Genomic DNA, 14425 nt, shown 5'->3' with positions numbered 1-14425 from the left:
AATAAACCACCTCTTTTTTTAAGTCCTTCTCTGTCAGAGAGATGGACAAATGAGACTGTTTCTTTTGTTGTTTTAAAAAAAAAAAAAAAAAGTTACAGTTCTTAACATGCTTCTATTTGGTTTTCACAAATTTTTGCTTACGGTCCAGACACAGCCGAGCTGTTCACATTTTTCCTTGGAAGCATTCAGAGCGGGATGACAATCGTATTTTTCGTTGGCAGTGGTTCCTAGCGTCCATCTTAATGAGTACGATTTTCCCAGTTCAAGCTGGAGTCCTTGTATGAGAGCAACCTATAAATATTAAACAATAAAGCACTATTAAACTCTACCAGCGCTATCAAGGTTTTTTTCAGATCCTTAAAAACAAGAAATTGCCCTACACAGCAACTTGAGCCAAACTTAGCATCTCCCCTGAGACACCTTTATTTTTACAAATCCACACGTGTGAAATTCCTGCACAGAAGATCTGAAAAAGATCTGATCCCACGAGTCCCATGGAAGCACACCAGGAGTGAAGAGAAGGGCACGGCTCTTTAGCCTTTAGAAATTAAAATGTAAGTGGTTAAAAAATATAAATATTTTTTACCCTCCCACAATATCAACTAAAATCCTGAAGCTATTCCTCCCCTTATAAATTCAATGTACCTGCATAAATAAATGCAAAAATAAAATTTGTGTTGCGTGCAATGTCTGAGGGCAAAATGGAGATCCGCCCTCTTTAACCTAATCAACCTTATTATTAACATAATTAACTTTATTATTAAGGTAAATAACGTAATCATACTTTTTAGTAAAATACATCACATATACTGTGGCGTTTACCACAGTACTGAGTACTCTCCTTTTCAATATATAAAATACAGGCAGTACAACTCCAGAGATGTTTCATTCCAGTTTTCCTATCATTATTTACCTTGTCTACAGGATTATAGGTGATATTATGAGAAGAATTTTGCACGTCATTGTTCTGCAACACAGTAACCGATACCGGTTCCTGGAGCAATCCCAATATTTTGATTTCTTCAAACGTCAGGTTGTTTGGGTCCACATAGTTGTTGTTTGTGACATTCATTTGTAGAACGTTCTGAGGAATAATGAAATAATTGCATTGAATTGCCAAAATTTCTCCTGATTTAAATTGACAAGTGACAATTTTTTCTATCTTTTATATATATATACACATAACATTGTTATATATATTATATATATGTTTCTGTATTGTAAGCATAATGCATGTATGCATATAATACATTCACTTTTCTTGACATAGAAAAGCCAGGCTCTGTTCAATTATATTTAATAATATCAGATGACTCCGACCTCTCACACCGCGCCGTGGCTGTCACATACACCAATGTAAAACTTTCTTACTACCATAAAAAGTGATGGTGTAGATGCTCTAGGTTCTGACATTTTCTCATCGTAGACATTCAGCTACATTTTTTTCCAATATACAAGGATTTTTGTCAATTTTTCAAATTTTTGAGACTCACAAACATCTCCTTTCTTATCCTAACTGCTACTGATGCTTTACAGTTTTTCTGCTCTGTAAACTGTTATAAACTCTATAAACATTTTTTGTCGTTGTTCTATAAAGTAGCAGGAAATGGGGAATCTTCAGATATTAAAAATAATTAGGGGGAGAAAAGACAGATATCAGATTTCCATCTTGGTCAAGTGACAATACTTTGAAACGGCACCTCTTAGACTTTGTCAAATACTTCATTGTTTAGTAAATGTTTTAGGACAATAGGAAGGGGAAAAAGGAATATCCATAGAAACTGTTATTGATTAAAATTGGAAATGAAAATTAGATCCTGTAAAAAATATCTACTTACATTGGAAACTTTAAAGTCATAGGAAATGTAGGATTTGCTGTTAACGGTACCTAAAAAGTGGAGAAAGAAATTGCAGTTGCAGTGCGGAATGAGACAGCATTAGAAAAGGAAAGCCAAAAGACAAAAAAAAAAAGCTAATTATTATTATCATTACAGTTACCTTCAAAAGCTACCCCACTGAGAAGCTGCAGGACAAACCACAACAATCTATGAAATCCTAATTATTCTCTGAAGAGGGAAAAAGGATTGTTGATATTTAACATTCTGCCAATTCAAATCTTTTGTCAAATTGATCCAGGGTGTCAGTACTTCTACATTTTCCTGAAATCCTGATTTTTTTTGGTAGTCTTTTTCAAGTTCGGAAGTTACCTATCGAGCCATGATATTATATGCTGCTGGGGGTGCCAGAAAGCCACCTAACCTGCCCATTTTTGCCCCTTTCATTATGCATATTTCTTTTTTTGTATTATTCCTGGCCTTAGAAAAGTATTTCTTGTTACTTTTGATAGCCTTTCTTAACTGTCTATCGTAATCCACTGGTTTTCCCCAATTATTTTTCTCTTAGATGAAGGACTGTAAACTGTAATTAAATCAGTATATAATAATGCCAAATATGCACCATTTTAGTATATACTTTTGGTGTATTTTAGTAATTTGACTTGATCCGCTCTCTATGGTTGAGGAACTTCTCCTAGTTTCTAACCTATATTTTATTTCAGTATAGCTAAATAAAGCTTAATTATTTTTCCCATTTTTTGGAAAACTCCATTAAGTTTCCCATCCACAGCAGCCTATGGAAATAATAGGATATGAATTGAAGAAGATCAGGTCCACCTGAAATGCAGTAGCATTAACAGGAATATGCCATGAAACGAAGCCCTTTACTTTTAATGTTACAGTTGGTTGCAAATAAAGCAATAAAATCTGTCAAATAAAAGTAATAATCATCACCGTCATGTAATAGTATAGTAACAATAATAAAAAATAATCCACCTTTCATACAAGCTGGAGTATTTTATAAAATGTCTTCCAAAAATCATTTCACAATAAATGTTTAAACTGCTTTCTGTCTTTTCTAGAAAATGTATATTGAAGGGCAAAGGCTTCAAAAGCACCTGAAGGATTTAAGTATCCAAAGTTATTTGAATCTAATAAAAACTAGATGCCTAACTGAAGCCTCAGAAATACCTTAGAAAATTCAAGGTTCTTCATTTTCCAAAAATACCTTCGCCTCAAGATTAAAATAAAATATCATCGTATCTTTGTTGGCAGGGTGATGGTTCTGGAATCACCTCTGCTTTTCTTAGACACACCCGTATTCCAAAGGCATTTGTTTTCACAATAAGAAAAAGGAATTTAGCCTAAAATTCAAGTTTTTTACTTGGGTTGAATTAAGTTACAACCCTAGTATTACACTAAACTTTTTTCTTAAAAAGGATGTAAATTGTTTGATAGAAATACACTTGGGAATTGAGTAGTATTGATCCCAGGTCATCACAAGAGGTTGTGGGGCTTTGGCCTGGTTATTATATCTGAAAAATAAGTTTCCAGGCAGCTATTAACAAAAAGTGAGGTTGGAAATATAACACGTGTAACCTGTTCAACTTACTCAAATTCATGGATATGCTGTGGGAACCAAATGCCTTAACAAATTTTGGGTTCAATACCACACCTTTTGAGTTAATGACGTTTCTGCTGATTTCCCAAAGAATTTAACTAATTCCAAACCGTTCAGTAACTGTACGAGTTTTTCACCTTCAGCTGAATCTTCTTGTGAAACATGGATTACGTGTGTTCTTGTACCCTTTGAAACTCGTTTGGGTGCATAACAGAAAATATATCAATTGGGACAGTATGGTTTAACAGTTGGCAAAATCTTTACGTATGCAAGACTATTGTGAAACCTGAACAAGCAAAAAAAAAATCAAATGGTTAAGGAGGTTGTATTTTTCCACTTGATGGTGAAAAAGTAGTAATAGCTTGTTACATATTTACATTTTTAAGATTTTTTTAAATTAAAATATTTCCATTCTAAATTTTAAAAAATAATTTTAATTTTTTTATTTTATTTTATCCTCCTTCCATGAAATCAGTTCAACGATTCAAATCTGCATTTCGAATATTAATATATTTTGGTTGTCATTGTTGCTTTGCTATGACAGTCGATAAAGGCTCACCTGTTGATTCTCCATCATCCCAGAATAACTCCCCGACCGCTTCGTTATTGTCATCCAGTGCAATGATAAGTCCCATAGGATTCTTACGGCTGTGGAAAAAAAAAAAACAACACAATTTTAGATGTATAATAAATACCTAGGCAGGCTTCAATGCTCATATTAAGAGTATAGTGTTCAAGAGGGTTTCAAAACTTTGAGAATTGTCTTGCATTAGGCCCTGGCTGTCCAAGGTTTTAATGTTCAATGATTTTCATGCAACAGAATAAAATCCATGGCGAGATTAAAATGTTGCATGAAAAAAAGAAAAAACCTCTCTGGTTAATCATTAAACATGTTTTGTCGTTGGCTGTGGCAGTGAGTGGTGACTGACAGTTATAACCAAATTTCAAAGTGCAAATGCGAAATATTACTAAATAATAACAATACTACAAATACTACTAACAATGTAATATTGTAATGTAATAATGTAATACAAATAATAATACTAATAAAAAAGTAATAATGATGATGATGATGATGATAATAATAATAATAATGCTATTTTGTTTTCTTCAACCAGGCGGCCTTGAGTCCGTTCTTGAAATCACATTTCATAACAATTTAGTGAAGAAAACATTCAGTCTGGAGATTTACCTTGCCACTGTTGTGGTGGCCGGCTGCTGGAAAGGGAAGACGTAGCCTCCTCTCAAGTGAAGCCCCATTTTGTCTGCGGGAAGGTACATACTCATCCACTGTTTTCTCAACCAGAGTTTTTCACCCTAATTAACAGGGATGAAAAAGGAAGAGTAGATTGCATTACTCGCTGCTGCCTTAAATCCTGAGATTTATCGTAATTCTTCCTTTTAGTCAAAAGTTTCAGCTCTGGGAACATCCGTATTGCTGCCGACAGTCACAAACGTCAAACCACCATAGACAATGGTGCTATTATTTTTGCTATACAATGCTATATATAAATCAGTAACTCTCGTTATTTAATTTCAGCTTAGTATTTCAGTTTATTATATCAGATTATTTATTTAATAATCAACCCAGCGAGAGCAAGTCCTGCTGGGATGTCTGAAGCAAACCGTGTCCCTTTTCCCCCAACTAAAACCACCACCACAGCAGTGAGAAATTTATTTCCAGAAATGAGATTAGCAAGGGCTAATGGCAAACCCCTTTGTGCATTATTAGTAATATTATATTTCACTTATAGAGATATATATATACACACACATGCCCTTTGCTTAAGGTTTAATTTAGCCTTGTCTTCCTAAATCCTGAACTCAACCCACAGCTATGTGACCTTCCCACTTGGACATTTAGAACCCCCCACCCAATTATCCTACTTACTTACCGAATCATAATCGTACCAGACTGCATCAGGAATATACGCTTGGATGATGTCCACCCCCTGGAAGGAGAACACAGAAATGACCTTCACATTTGAACCCACGTTAATCCAATGTGGTGGGTTGACCTTGGGTGGTGGCCAGGTGCCCACCCAGCCACTCTATCACTTCCCCTCCTCAACTGGACAGGGGTGACAAAATACAACGAAAATAAGCCAAAATTTCCAAAAATCATAATAAAGTTGACAATGAGAAAACTATCGATATTTCCCCTCAGTTTTTGGTTTTCTTTCACTGTTTTCTGTGATGATGCCCAAAAAGGAAGAGAACAATCCAAGTATAATTTCAGCAAAGCCATAAGACAGAAACTCACTGTTCGTAACCCGAAATTACAATGCTGCAAACACACCATCTCAGAGCATCGTTAAATCTTCTTCATTTTACTCTTTCCACATTGGCTTGTTTCAGATATTTGCTACATTTAACAAATGCTTTGTTCTTCTAAGTGTGTATGCGGTACAAGACCTCATGAGCATTATGTACAAGATTTTGCACCAGGAAAAGCAACGATCCGCGTTTTTTTTCTTGATGAGTCACAGGTAAAGTGAAATCAAGTGAGAAATAAGAAGCTGACTCTGAATGAAATGGAGAGGTGACGCAAGGAGGACGTGAAGCAGAATTTTGCAACAGAAGAATGGGAAACAAAGGATGGAAACAGACCAAAGGATGGTAAAGCAATATAAAAATAATGGCACCAAAGGGCAAGATTTTCTACTTAGTGATAAAAGTATGTTGTGGGCTCTTTCACTGAGATCAACAAATGAAGAAAAAAAAACCAAAACCAACTAGGTTTATGAGGAGTCCAAAGACAAGCATGCAATTAATATGCTAAAAATATAAATTTAAATAGAAAATGGAATTTAAGAAGAAAACGAAATTTAGAAGAAATTGAATTTAAGGAGAAAATTAAACTAGACAAAATGATATTTAATGAAAGAAGGATATAATCAAAGTTTATATTGACATGTTTCCACTGGAGGTATATTAAAGGAAATGAACAAGGGCCTCTTTGGGAATGCTCCTTCCAGTTCTCACCAAGACAATTCAGGCTAAAATAGGACCAGAGCAAATCTATTAGGTTCATCAGGGAAATGGAAGATGCTATATTTCTCTTTTTTTTTTTCCAGCTTAAAAAATGGAGAAGGAGCATGATTTCAGGGGAAATACATATGCCCTAAATAGGGGAGCTCCAACTTCTAAGCTGAATAACAATATCATCCCAAGACTAAGACAGGAAATTCAAAAGCAGTTTCAAATCAAGGGAATAAAAGAATGAAGGGAATAGAGGGTCAAGAAATTTAATTTGTTGGGGCTTTTACTGCAATTCCCTGTAGAAAAGGTGACTCGAGGTGCCCCCGTGAATTCATTACAAGGCATCAAGAGAGTGAGACCTACTGGATCAAGCACGGGGGTAATGAGGAGGCCAGGACCCCACAAGAACTGCTTATCCACACTCCACGTTGCTTCATCAGAATAAAACCTAAACAAATAGGAAAGCAGCGGCATTAATTGCAGTTACTAATTAATAACATATTGATTAATATTATCATGAGCAATCCTAATGTTTCAAGGTCCTGGTTGTCTAGAATCACTATTGAAAAGCGCCGTATGATGATGCCCCAAGCCCATTTTTGGTGGAGGCAATCTGAGGTTAAGAAAGTAAATTCACAGCTTATTAATTTTGTATGTATTAATTATGCATATACATAAGCGTGTCTGGGGGCGTCTGGTCTTAATATAGTCCTATTCAAGAGTTTCAAGAAAATAAAGAAAATAAAGCTGAGAAAATAAAAAATTTAAAATATATATCCCGATGGAAAATAATTTCATCAGCTGCCAATGACATTTCGTAACCGACAATAATACCAGTGTGCATGCAGAAATTAGGGATGGGTTTTGATGACTCTCCCCATTACTCCAAAATGGTGTTTCGTGAATGTAGACATCTGTATCTATGACAATGGGCAGCATCCTTCAGAAACTATGGATGGGTTTAGCAAATCCCCAACAGCATTTGACCCGTCTGAATTATTTTGTTCTAGTACTGTGAGAGGTCAACTTACTCATGGAGAACCGGCCGTGCCACCGTGTCTCCTTGAGTATGAGCTTTGTAAAAGAGCGTATACAGGTAGGGCAGCAACGTATAGCGGATATTCAAGTAGTGCTTTGAGGATTTCACCAAAACTGAATCAGCTCCAAAGACAGCCGGATCCTGGGGCTGAAAATAAATTATATATTATTCTTAATATTATTATTATTATTGCTGTTGCACAGAGCATTCAGGAAACGACTGAGGGGTGCAGCTGAAAATCAGGAAGGTAGGTCAGATAGCAGCAAGCGTTTGATCCTCATTGCAGATACCACCAACGGGGACCAAATTTGATATCAGATGATGATTTCAGAAAATGAAATGATGCCAAATGCATTGTCTGGTGCCTACAGTTAACCCCTACAAAGCTAAACCTTTTGGAGCAAGGATTTCCCGAAGTGTAAGGTTGTACCAATTTCAAGCCAGTTGACTATTTAATGATCAGTGATAGAAATTTAATTATCAGAATGGAAACGCGATGGTGTACTGCAAAACAAGTTTTCGTGGCAGGATAACCATGACAACCACTTACTATGCATTTTTCAGTATTGTGATTCCTGGAAAATGGGTAAAACGCTCCCACTTGCATCCATCGTCTGCAAAGTTCTTCTGTGACGTTTTCGAAGAAACCACAAATATCTGCTCCGATCTTAAAATAAAAACAGAATGTGTTGTTTGTACGGCGCATTGCACCTCAAATCTCTACAAAAAACCTCCAAGGACTGAGTTGCAGTGATTTTTTTTTTTCAATTCATCTTTAATTGCTAACCAGGGTAATAGTCATTCAACACATTTGTACATAGCGTCTTCCATATCTCTCCTCTCTACCTAAATTTGCCCATTGTATTTTCCTGTGGTTGAACCACAGGATTTCTGAAGTTTCTAAGTTGTTTTTGGGGGCAGAAGTAGCAGGTAAATCTAGATTTTTCAGTAATGTCAGAGTTCTGCCATTAATTTTACAGCCCACCACCTACACACACAGAATTAGAATAATTCAAATATAGGTAGTACAGAAAATAAAACTGCTCATTGGTCTCCTTCTCCCAGAGATTTATCTTCCTGTTTGGTGCTGATATGCATACATTAGCAAAGCAGTCCAAACGTCACAGAAATTCAAATCCTGAAAAGGGAAGTGGGCATTTCATTAAGAAGTGGGTGTTCCTATTGCTTTTAAAAAGCCTCGCATCAATCACTAACGAATGCAAATAGTAGAGGCATCAGGGGGCTGGGAACATATAAAAGAATATATTTGATAACCATATACCCACATATTCAATGAGCGATAGAGGAAAATGGCCTAAAGCTAAGATCAGTTATTCCTGGGGAAAAAATGTTTAAACCAGACTCCTAAAGGGATTAATTTATAGGGGGATTAAAATTTATTATAGGGCATTCATTTCTTGCATTATATGATTAATTTATTATATTTATATTATTTATTATATGTTATAGTGTATAGTATATATGATATTATATTTAAATTTCTTTCTAAATATTTTTTCTAATTTGATATATGTTTATTTATATATACTTATTTATTTATTTATTTATTATTCAGATGCCTTATACATATCAGGCTTGATCAGGTACCGCAGATACACGTTTGTTTTGAAAAGGTAAATGACTGTTTTCATACATAAGGGATTCCAAAGAGGCCAAATTCCAGCATTCCAGGTATCGCCCATTTTATGTGGTCCCACGTTGCTGCGTTATCTCCCAGCCAGTGTCCGGTGTACTTTCCCGATCCCGCAAAAGTAGACCGCGAAAGAAGGAAGCTTCGTTTTCCAGGAAACAAAGTTTCAATGGCTCTGAAAGTAAAAAAAGGTTGGAGTTAGGCAAAAAAAAATAAAGAAAAAAGTTGTGGAGGTGAGTAGATTTGTATAAGGCAAGTTTCTATTCATTTTCATTTATTCATGAAAATGCATGAATATTTCATGAATATTTCATTTATTCATGAATATTTCATTTATTTCATGAAAATTCATTAAATTATTCAATGATAAATAAGCTAAGGACACAGACTCCCTTAAGTTTAACCAGTTGTCTATGAACTAAATTAATAATATATGTATATATTCACCTTAAAGAATCTTAGTCTCTAAGTTTTTGCCTGACAACCTTCGTCATATTTGAACTCCAACTAATAAAACTCAGGTCTCCTTTCAGCTTCCTCTACCCATAGTGGCCTCGCTGAAATCCAACACTAGTATTTCACATTTTGATTCAGAATTCAATTCCAATTTTAAAAAATGTGATTTTGAATGCCCACAGTTCAGCCCACTGTGGGAAGACTCATATTGATCCCCAGATCAGGTTCCCTGGAGAATGAAATTGCTCCGTTTCTCTAAAGAGAGGCCATACGCCTCTTTTTTGCAAAGATGTTAAGAAGGATTTCTCACCGTTGTGTTGAGAGGGTCATAGAGTATCCAAAAAGGCTGTGAACATCATATTGTCGTCCCCACTTCTGCACTGCATCCATACAGAGCGTCTTGGAATACAAGAGTCTATCAACAATATCTGCAGAAAAAAACATTTGGAAGTGCATTTAAATTGATTTAATTAAATTATTTTTTTTAAAATTAAATTTAATCAATTTACTTAAGGAAAAAAAACAGTATTTCTATTTTTTTCCTTCATGCACATTCATGAAATTTTGGCCCTTTTCTTAGTTTGGCATTTGCATTAACCCCAGTACTCCAAGGCCAAAGCAGTAAGTGCTCACCTGTGTCATACAACGTTACTACGGGTTTCCACGTTTATTCATCTTTGCTTTAACAAAGAATATTTCTATCTTCAAAATTCCCATATCTCACAGCAAGCAATGTAGAAATAGCAAAATAATTCCCCGACTGCTGCTAAAATGTGTGCAAATGCAGCTTTGCTAGCCAGGTGGGATTTAGTAGCCTGATGCTACTTCAATTTTTCAATTTAAGGAGCGTAAATCCAGCTTCCAGATGGATTTCACATGCAAGGAAGGACTCACCTAAAAACTACACCCCAAATTTCTGAATTTCTCAATAATTTGATCTGACCGTGTACCAGCAATGATCGCATTTCTGACTTGATAAAGAATTTAAACCTTTTAGCTGATAGGACAGTAATTCACAAACATTTTGATTTTTTTTTTTTTTTGCTCCACAGCTAAAGACGGCGGACTTACGGGGCGTGAAGGGAGGGTAGTTTAAGTCGTTCTGCTCACAGCCATTACTTGAGCCTTGAACAAAGTTCGCTACTTCATTCATATCCTGAAAAATCGCAAATTCAAATTTCAAAGGGCGGCTATAAAGTTTATTCGTAACAGCGATACTTCCTGGGCTTTCAGACAAATATCCGGTTACAAACCCACTTGCAGCGACTATGACTTGAGGGAACAAGAAGCATATAAGGAATAATATTCATAAGCTGCTGAACTCCTTGTCCAGCAACCAGGACATTGATTTACAAAGTAATCAAAGAAAAAAAGAAATAATATCTTTCCAAATGTCAAAAAGATGATTTTAAGTGGCGGCGGTGGTACTCCACCCCAACTGGAGAAATTAAGTACTATAACTCTTCCCAGATCCTGCAATATAAACAAAGATTATTTGTTCTGGATTGAGAAAAATGGCTTTACTGAGTTAAAACCCAAAGTCCTACAGCAGGGGTTCATCTTTTATCTAGAGGGAAAATAATTTCTCCCAAAATATACCATGTATTAATTACTTATTAATTATTTATTGAATTGTTGTTGTTGTTGTTGTTGTTAAACATGTGTTCAAATTTATTATTAAATGTATTATTAAAGTGTATTTATAATTTATTAAAATTTAAAGTTAGTGTAGTAATTATGATCCTGGTCACAGTCAGTTCTTGGATAAATTAAATTACATTAAATACACCTCTACTGAGAGAAGCAAGCATCCACCGCATTGGATAACTGCAATTTCTAACAAAATCCCTCCGACACCAGAAAAACAAGGATTTCATCCAAGCCCATTGAACGCTACAGAAAAGATACAAATCTCACATGGATTTCAGGTTATTCTCAGTAAATCTTCCTTCAAATCAATGCAGACTAAAACCTGATTTGCCATTAGCCTATTTGTGCAAAATGTGAAAATTTCAGGAATTACTTACAATCCAGATCCCATCGTAGGGCACTTGCATATAAAATATTTTGCATTCCTCCACCCACCAGCTGGTGCAGTCAGGGTTGGTGAAATCTGGGAAGACGGTTCTTCCTGGCCACACCTACAATGAAAAAAGGGAAATAATTAAATTAAACTGTTGATGACGTTCAGAAAAGTTAAAATCTTCAGATTTCCATCAGCTTTATGTGAATTGCTGTCTTGGAGAAACATTTAGATATAAAACCTCAGGACTATTAGTCTTGCAGGACAACATTGATACAGTGATTGGGAGAAGAGTTTTGAGCTGTAAATTGCAAGGGTGAATTATCAATATTAATTAATATTAATTATCATTATTAAACAATATGATTGATCATTATGAATATGAATTATCATTATTAATTAATATGAATTCTATTATTCTTAAATTTACATGCAGAAAGAAGGCAGAAAGTGGCTTTGATACCTTCTGAGTTCTAAACTCCAAAGTCAGTTTTAAAGTCAAAATTAGTTTTATGTTATGCAAATTTTACAATAAGCAGCTGCATTTGTAAACCTATTATAAACAAATTTTCAAAGCAGTAAAGCGGGAATTGCTCTCTGATTATTGAAATTAAACAGACGTTGGCTGCCCATGTCTCCCAAAGCTTCAAAAACCTTTCCTTTTGAAAAAGCAAAATGTAAAGAAAATTGATTAAAAACCAGGAAATGTTGCAAAATATGGAGAATAGCAGAAAAATGGAAGATTACAGTGGCCCAAACTGAGTGGGATTTGGACCCCGACTTCGGAAGGGTTTTATTACCTCTCCAACTAACGGTGTTACGCCGTCTGACGCATTAACCCAAACTTTCTTGCTTTGTCCGCTCTCATAGGCTTGGTAGGGAGAACCGTCAGCGAGAGCCTCTGTGCTGATAGCAGGATCCTAGAAAAGTGGAAGACCACACAAAAGAAAGCGTTTCTCTCTGCCACTTATTGGTTCTCTACACCGATTGTGTAAAGCCCAGCAGCTACACGGAAAGATGTCTTATGTAACAACATATTTATATTTATTGTTGTTGTTGTTGTTGTTGTTGTTGTTATTAAATATGTAATTATATTGTATAATGTTAATATATAACATATAAAATATGTTACATATTATATAATATCTAGAATAATAATAAATATATATAATATATAAACTATCTGTAATGTATATATCATATGTATTTTTTATATATAACTGTTCTCTACACCAATTATTGGTTCTCTACACTGATTACGTAGAGCCCAGCAACTACACGGAAAGATGTCCCATGTAACATCATTATTATTGTTGTTGTTGTTATTATTATTATTATTATTATTCATATAAGATATATAAAGTCTCTATAATGTATATATTATATATATTTTTTGTATATAACTGTTCTTTACACTGATTTTTGGTTCTCTACACCGATTACGCAGAGCCCAGCAACTACATGGAAAGATGTCTCGTGTAACAACATACATATTAAAAAAAAAAAGAAAATCTATATGACCTATATACTGATAATGATACTATTTGAAATGGAAAAATACACAGCTAAATGCTTACCAGTATGAGAATGTATTTTTGCCCATAGTCATGCATATAAGTTTGAAAAGTGGGGAGGTCTTTGAAGTTCACTTTGTCATAAGTGAAATCTTTCCTCGCTTCCATGTAGTCGATATCCGTGTACTGAACATCCTGGGAGAGGATGGGACGTTAGATGGGATGCCGAAGGGTCCCGACCACGGCGCATCTTCTCAACGTGCTGCATTTTCATTAAAAATTCCCAGAAAAGCACCTGGATGTGGGCACCTAAAGTATTTTTTAAAATGCTCTCCATCGCTAAATTGGGGAAAAAATTAGCTTCTGATGCTCTTTAATTTGCCAGGGTTTCTGAGAGTGTAAAGTGAATTTGCATACTGGGGTTGATCTCACTGGTTCACAGATTAAGCCAAAGAAATGTGCACAACGTGGAAATAAAAATATTGAGCTGGAAACGTTAAACTGAAAAATTGCTTCCACAAAAAAGGGAGCGAATTACGTTTAAAATAATTCGGCATTTTATATAGAAAATAGTGCAGCCAATGACAATGGCTGTAGCTAAAGAGGAAAAAAAGTCACATTTTTACTCACATAAGGGAGTCCGATTGCTCTGTTTCGCTCCACAACAGCCTTCACCTCGTTGAGAGACCCGTAATCGTAGCGGCTGAGGTGAAATCCCAGAGACCAATAGGAAGGCAACGCCGGCAACCCTATGAACTGGAAATTAAAACCAAAAAATAACGAGTGTCGACGGCCTCCTCTCTTGGCTCTGATTCCCTAAATTCTCTGATTCTCTCTCAAATCGGAGAATCAACTCAAGTACGATAAAGTGCGTTTTCCTCAATCACCTGCAGCTGCTGTATTTTTAATGCCTTTTTTTCCCAAAAAAAACCCCAAACATGAGTGATGCGAAGAATGATGCATCCATTGCTACCCATAAAGTTATTATATTATACTATATTGTATTGTATTATTATTGTATTATTATTGTATTATACTTATATTAAATTGCCACCTCATTCTGTTTTCCGGCATTGCACCCATTTATTTGCTGCCTTACCAAAAAAGCATAAGCTCTTAGTTTTAATCATATTTTTTAATCATGTATTTATACAGCAGCTGTTATACTTGAATGATGACTTTAGGTAATATCCCAACACCAATACCCCTGAACTGAGGAGCAGAATAACCAAGGAGGGGCAAGATAAAGAAAACCTGCAGAATGACCCTAAAAATTGTGATGGTCTCAGGAAGGGGAAACTGCA

The 14425-nt window shown here is 35.3% G+C and overlaps 1 protein-coding gene across 1 annotated transcript in view; it reads right to left on the bottom strand.

The window, feature by feature from the left end:
* The window catches only part of LOC140645300 (maltase-glucoamylase-like), a 49190-nt gene that overhangs the window by 21399 nt on the left and 13366 nt on the right, over positions 1–14425 (bottom strand). Inside the window, exons 9-24 of the mRNA XM_072848650.1 lie at positions 13752–13877; positions 13185–13316; positions 12408–12527; positions 11612–11725; positions 10656–10740; positions 9895–10012; positions 9132–9303; positions 8028–8144; positions 7470–7624; positions 6802–6886; positions 5352–5408; positions 4649–4773; positions 4016–4104; positions 1839–1888; positions 914–1084; positions 142–291 (exon numbers count right to left, since the gene is read on the bottom strand). Coding sequence (XP_072704751.1) covers positions 142–291; positions 914–1084; positions 1839–1888; positions 4016–4104; positions 4649–4773; positions 5352–5408; positions 6802–6886; positions 7470–7624; positions 8028–8144; positions 9132–9303; positions 9895–10012; positions 10656–10740; positions 11612–11725; positions 12408–12527; positions 13185–13316; positions 13752–13877 — 1866 coding nt within the window. The remainder of the gene's footprint in view (positions 1–141; positions 292–913; positions 1085–1838; positions 1889–4015; positions 4105–4648; positions 4774–5351; positions 5409–6801; positions 6887–7469; positions 7625–8027; positions 8145–9131; positions 9304–9894; positions 10013–10655; positions 10741–11611; positions 11726–12407; positions 12528–13184; positions 13317–13751; positions 13878–14425) is intronic.

This window comes from Ciconia boyciana, chromosome 32, assembly GCF_034638445.1.
Source record: "Ciconia boyciana chromosome 32, ASM3463844v1, whole genome shotgun sequence".
In the NCBI taxonomy this organism is placed as follows: Eukaryota; Metazoa; Chordata; class Aves; order Ciconiiformes; family Ciconiidae; genus Ciconia; species Ciconia boyciana.
This window is presented reverse-complemented; position numbering and strand designations above follow the sequence as displayed.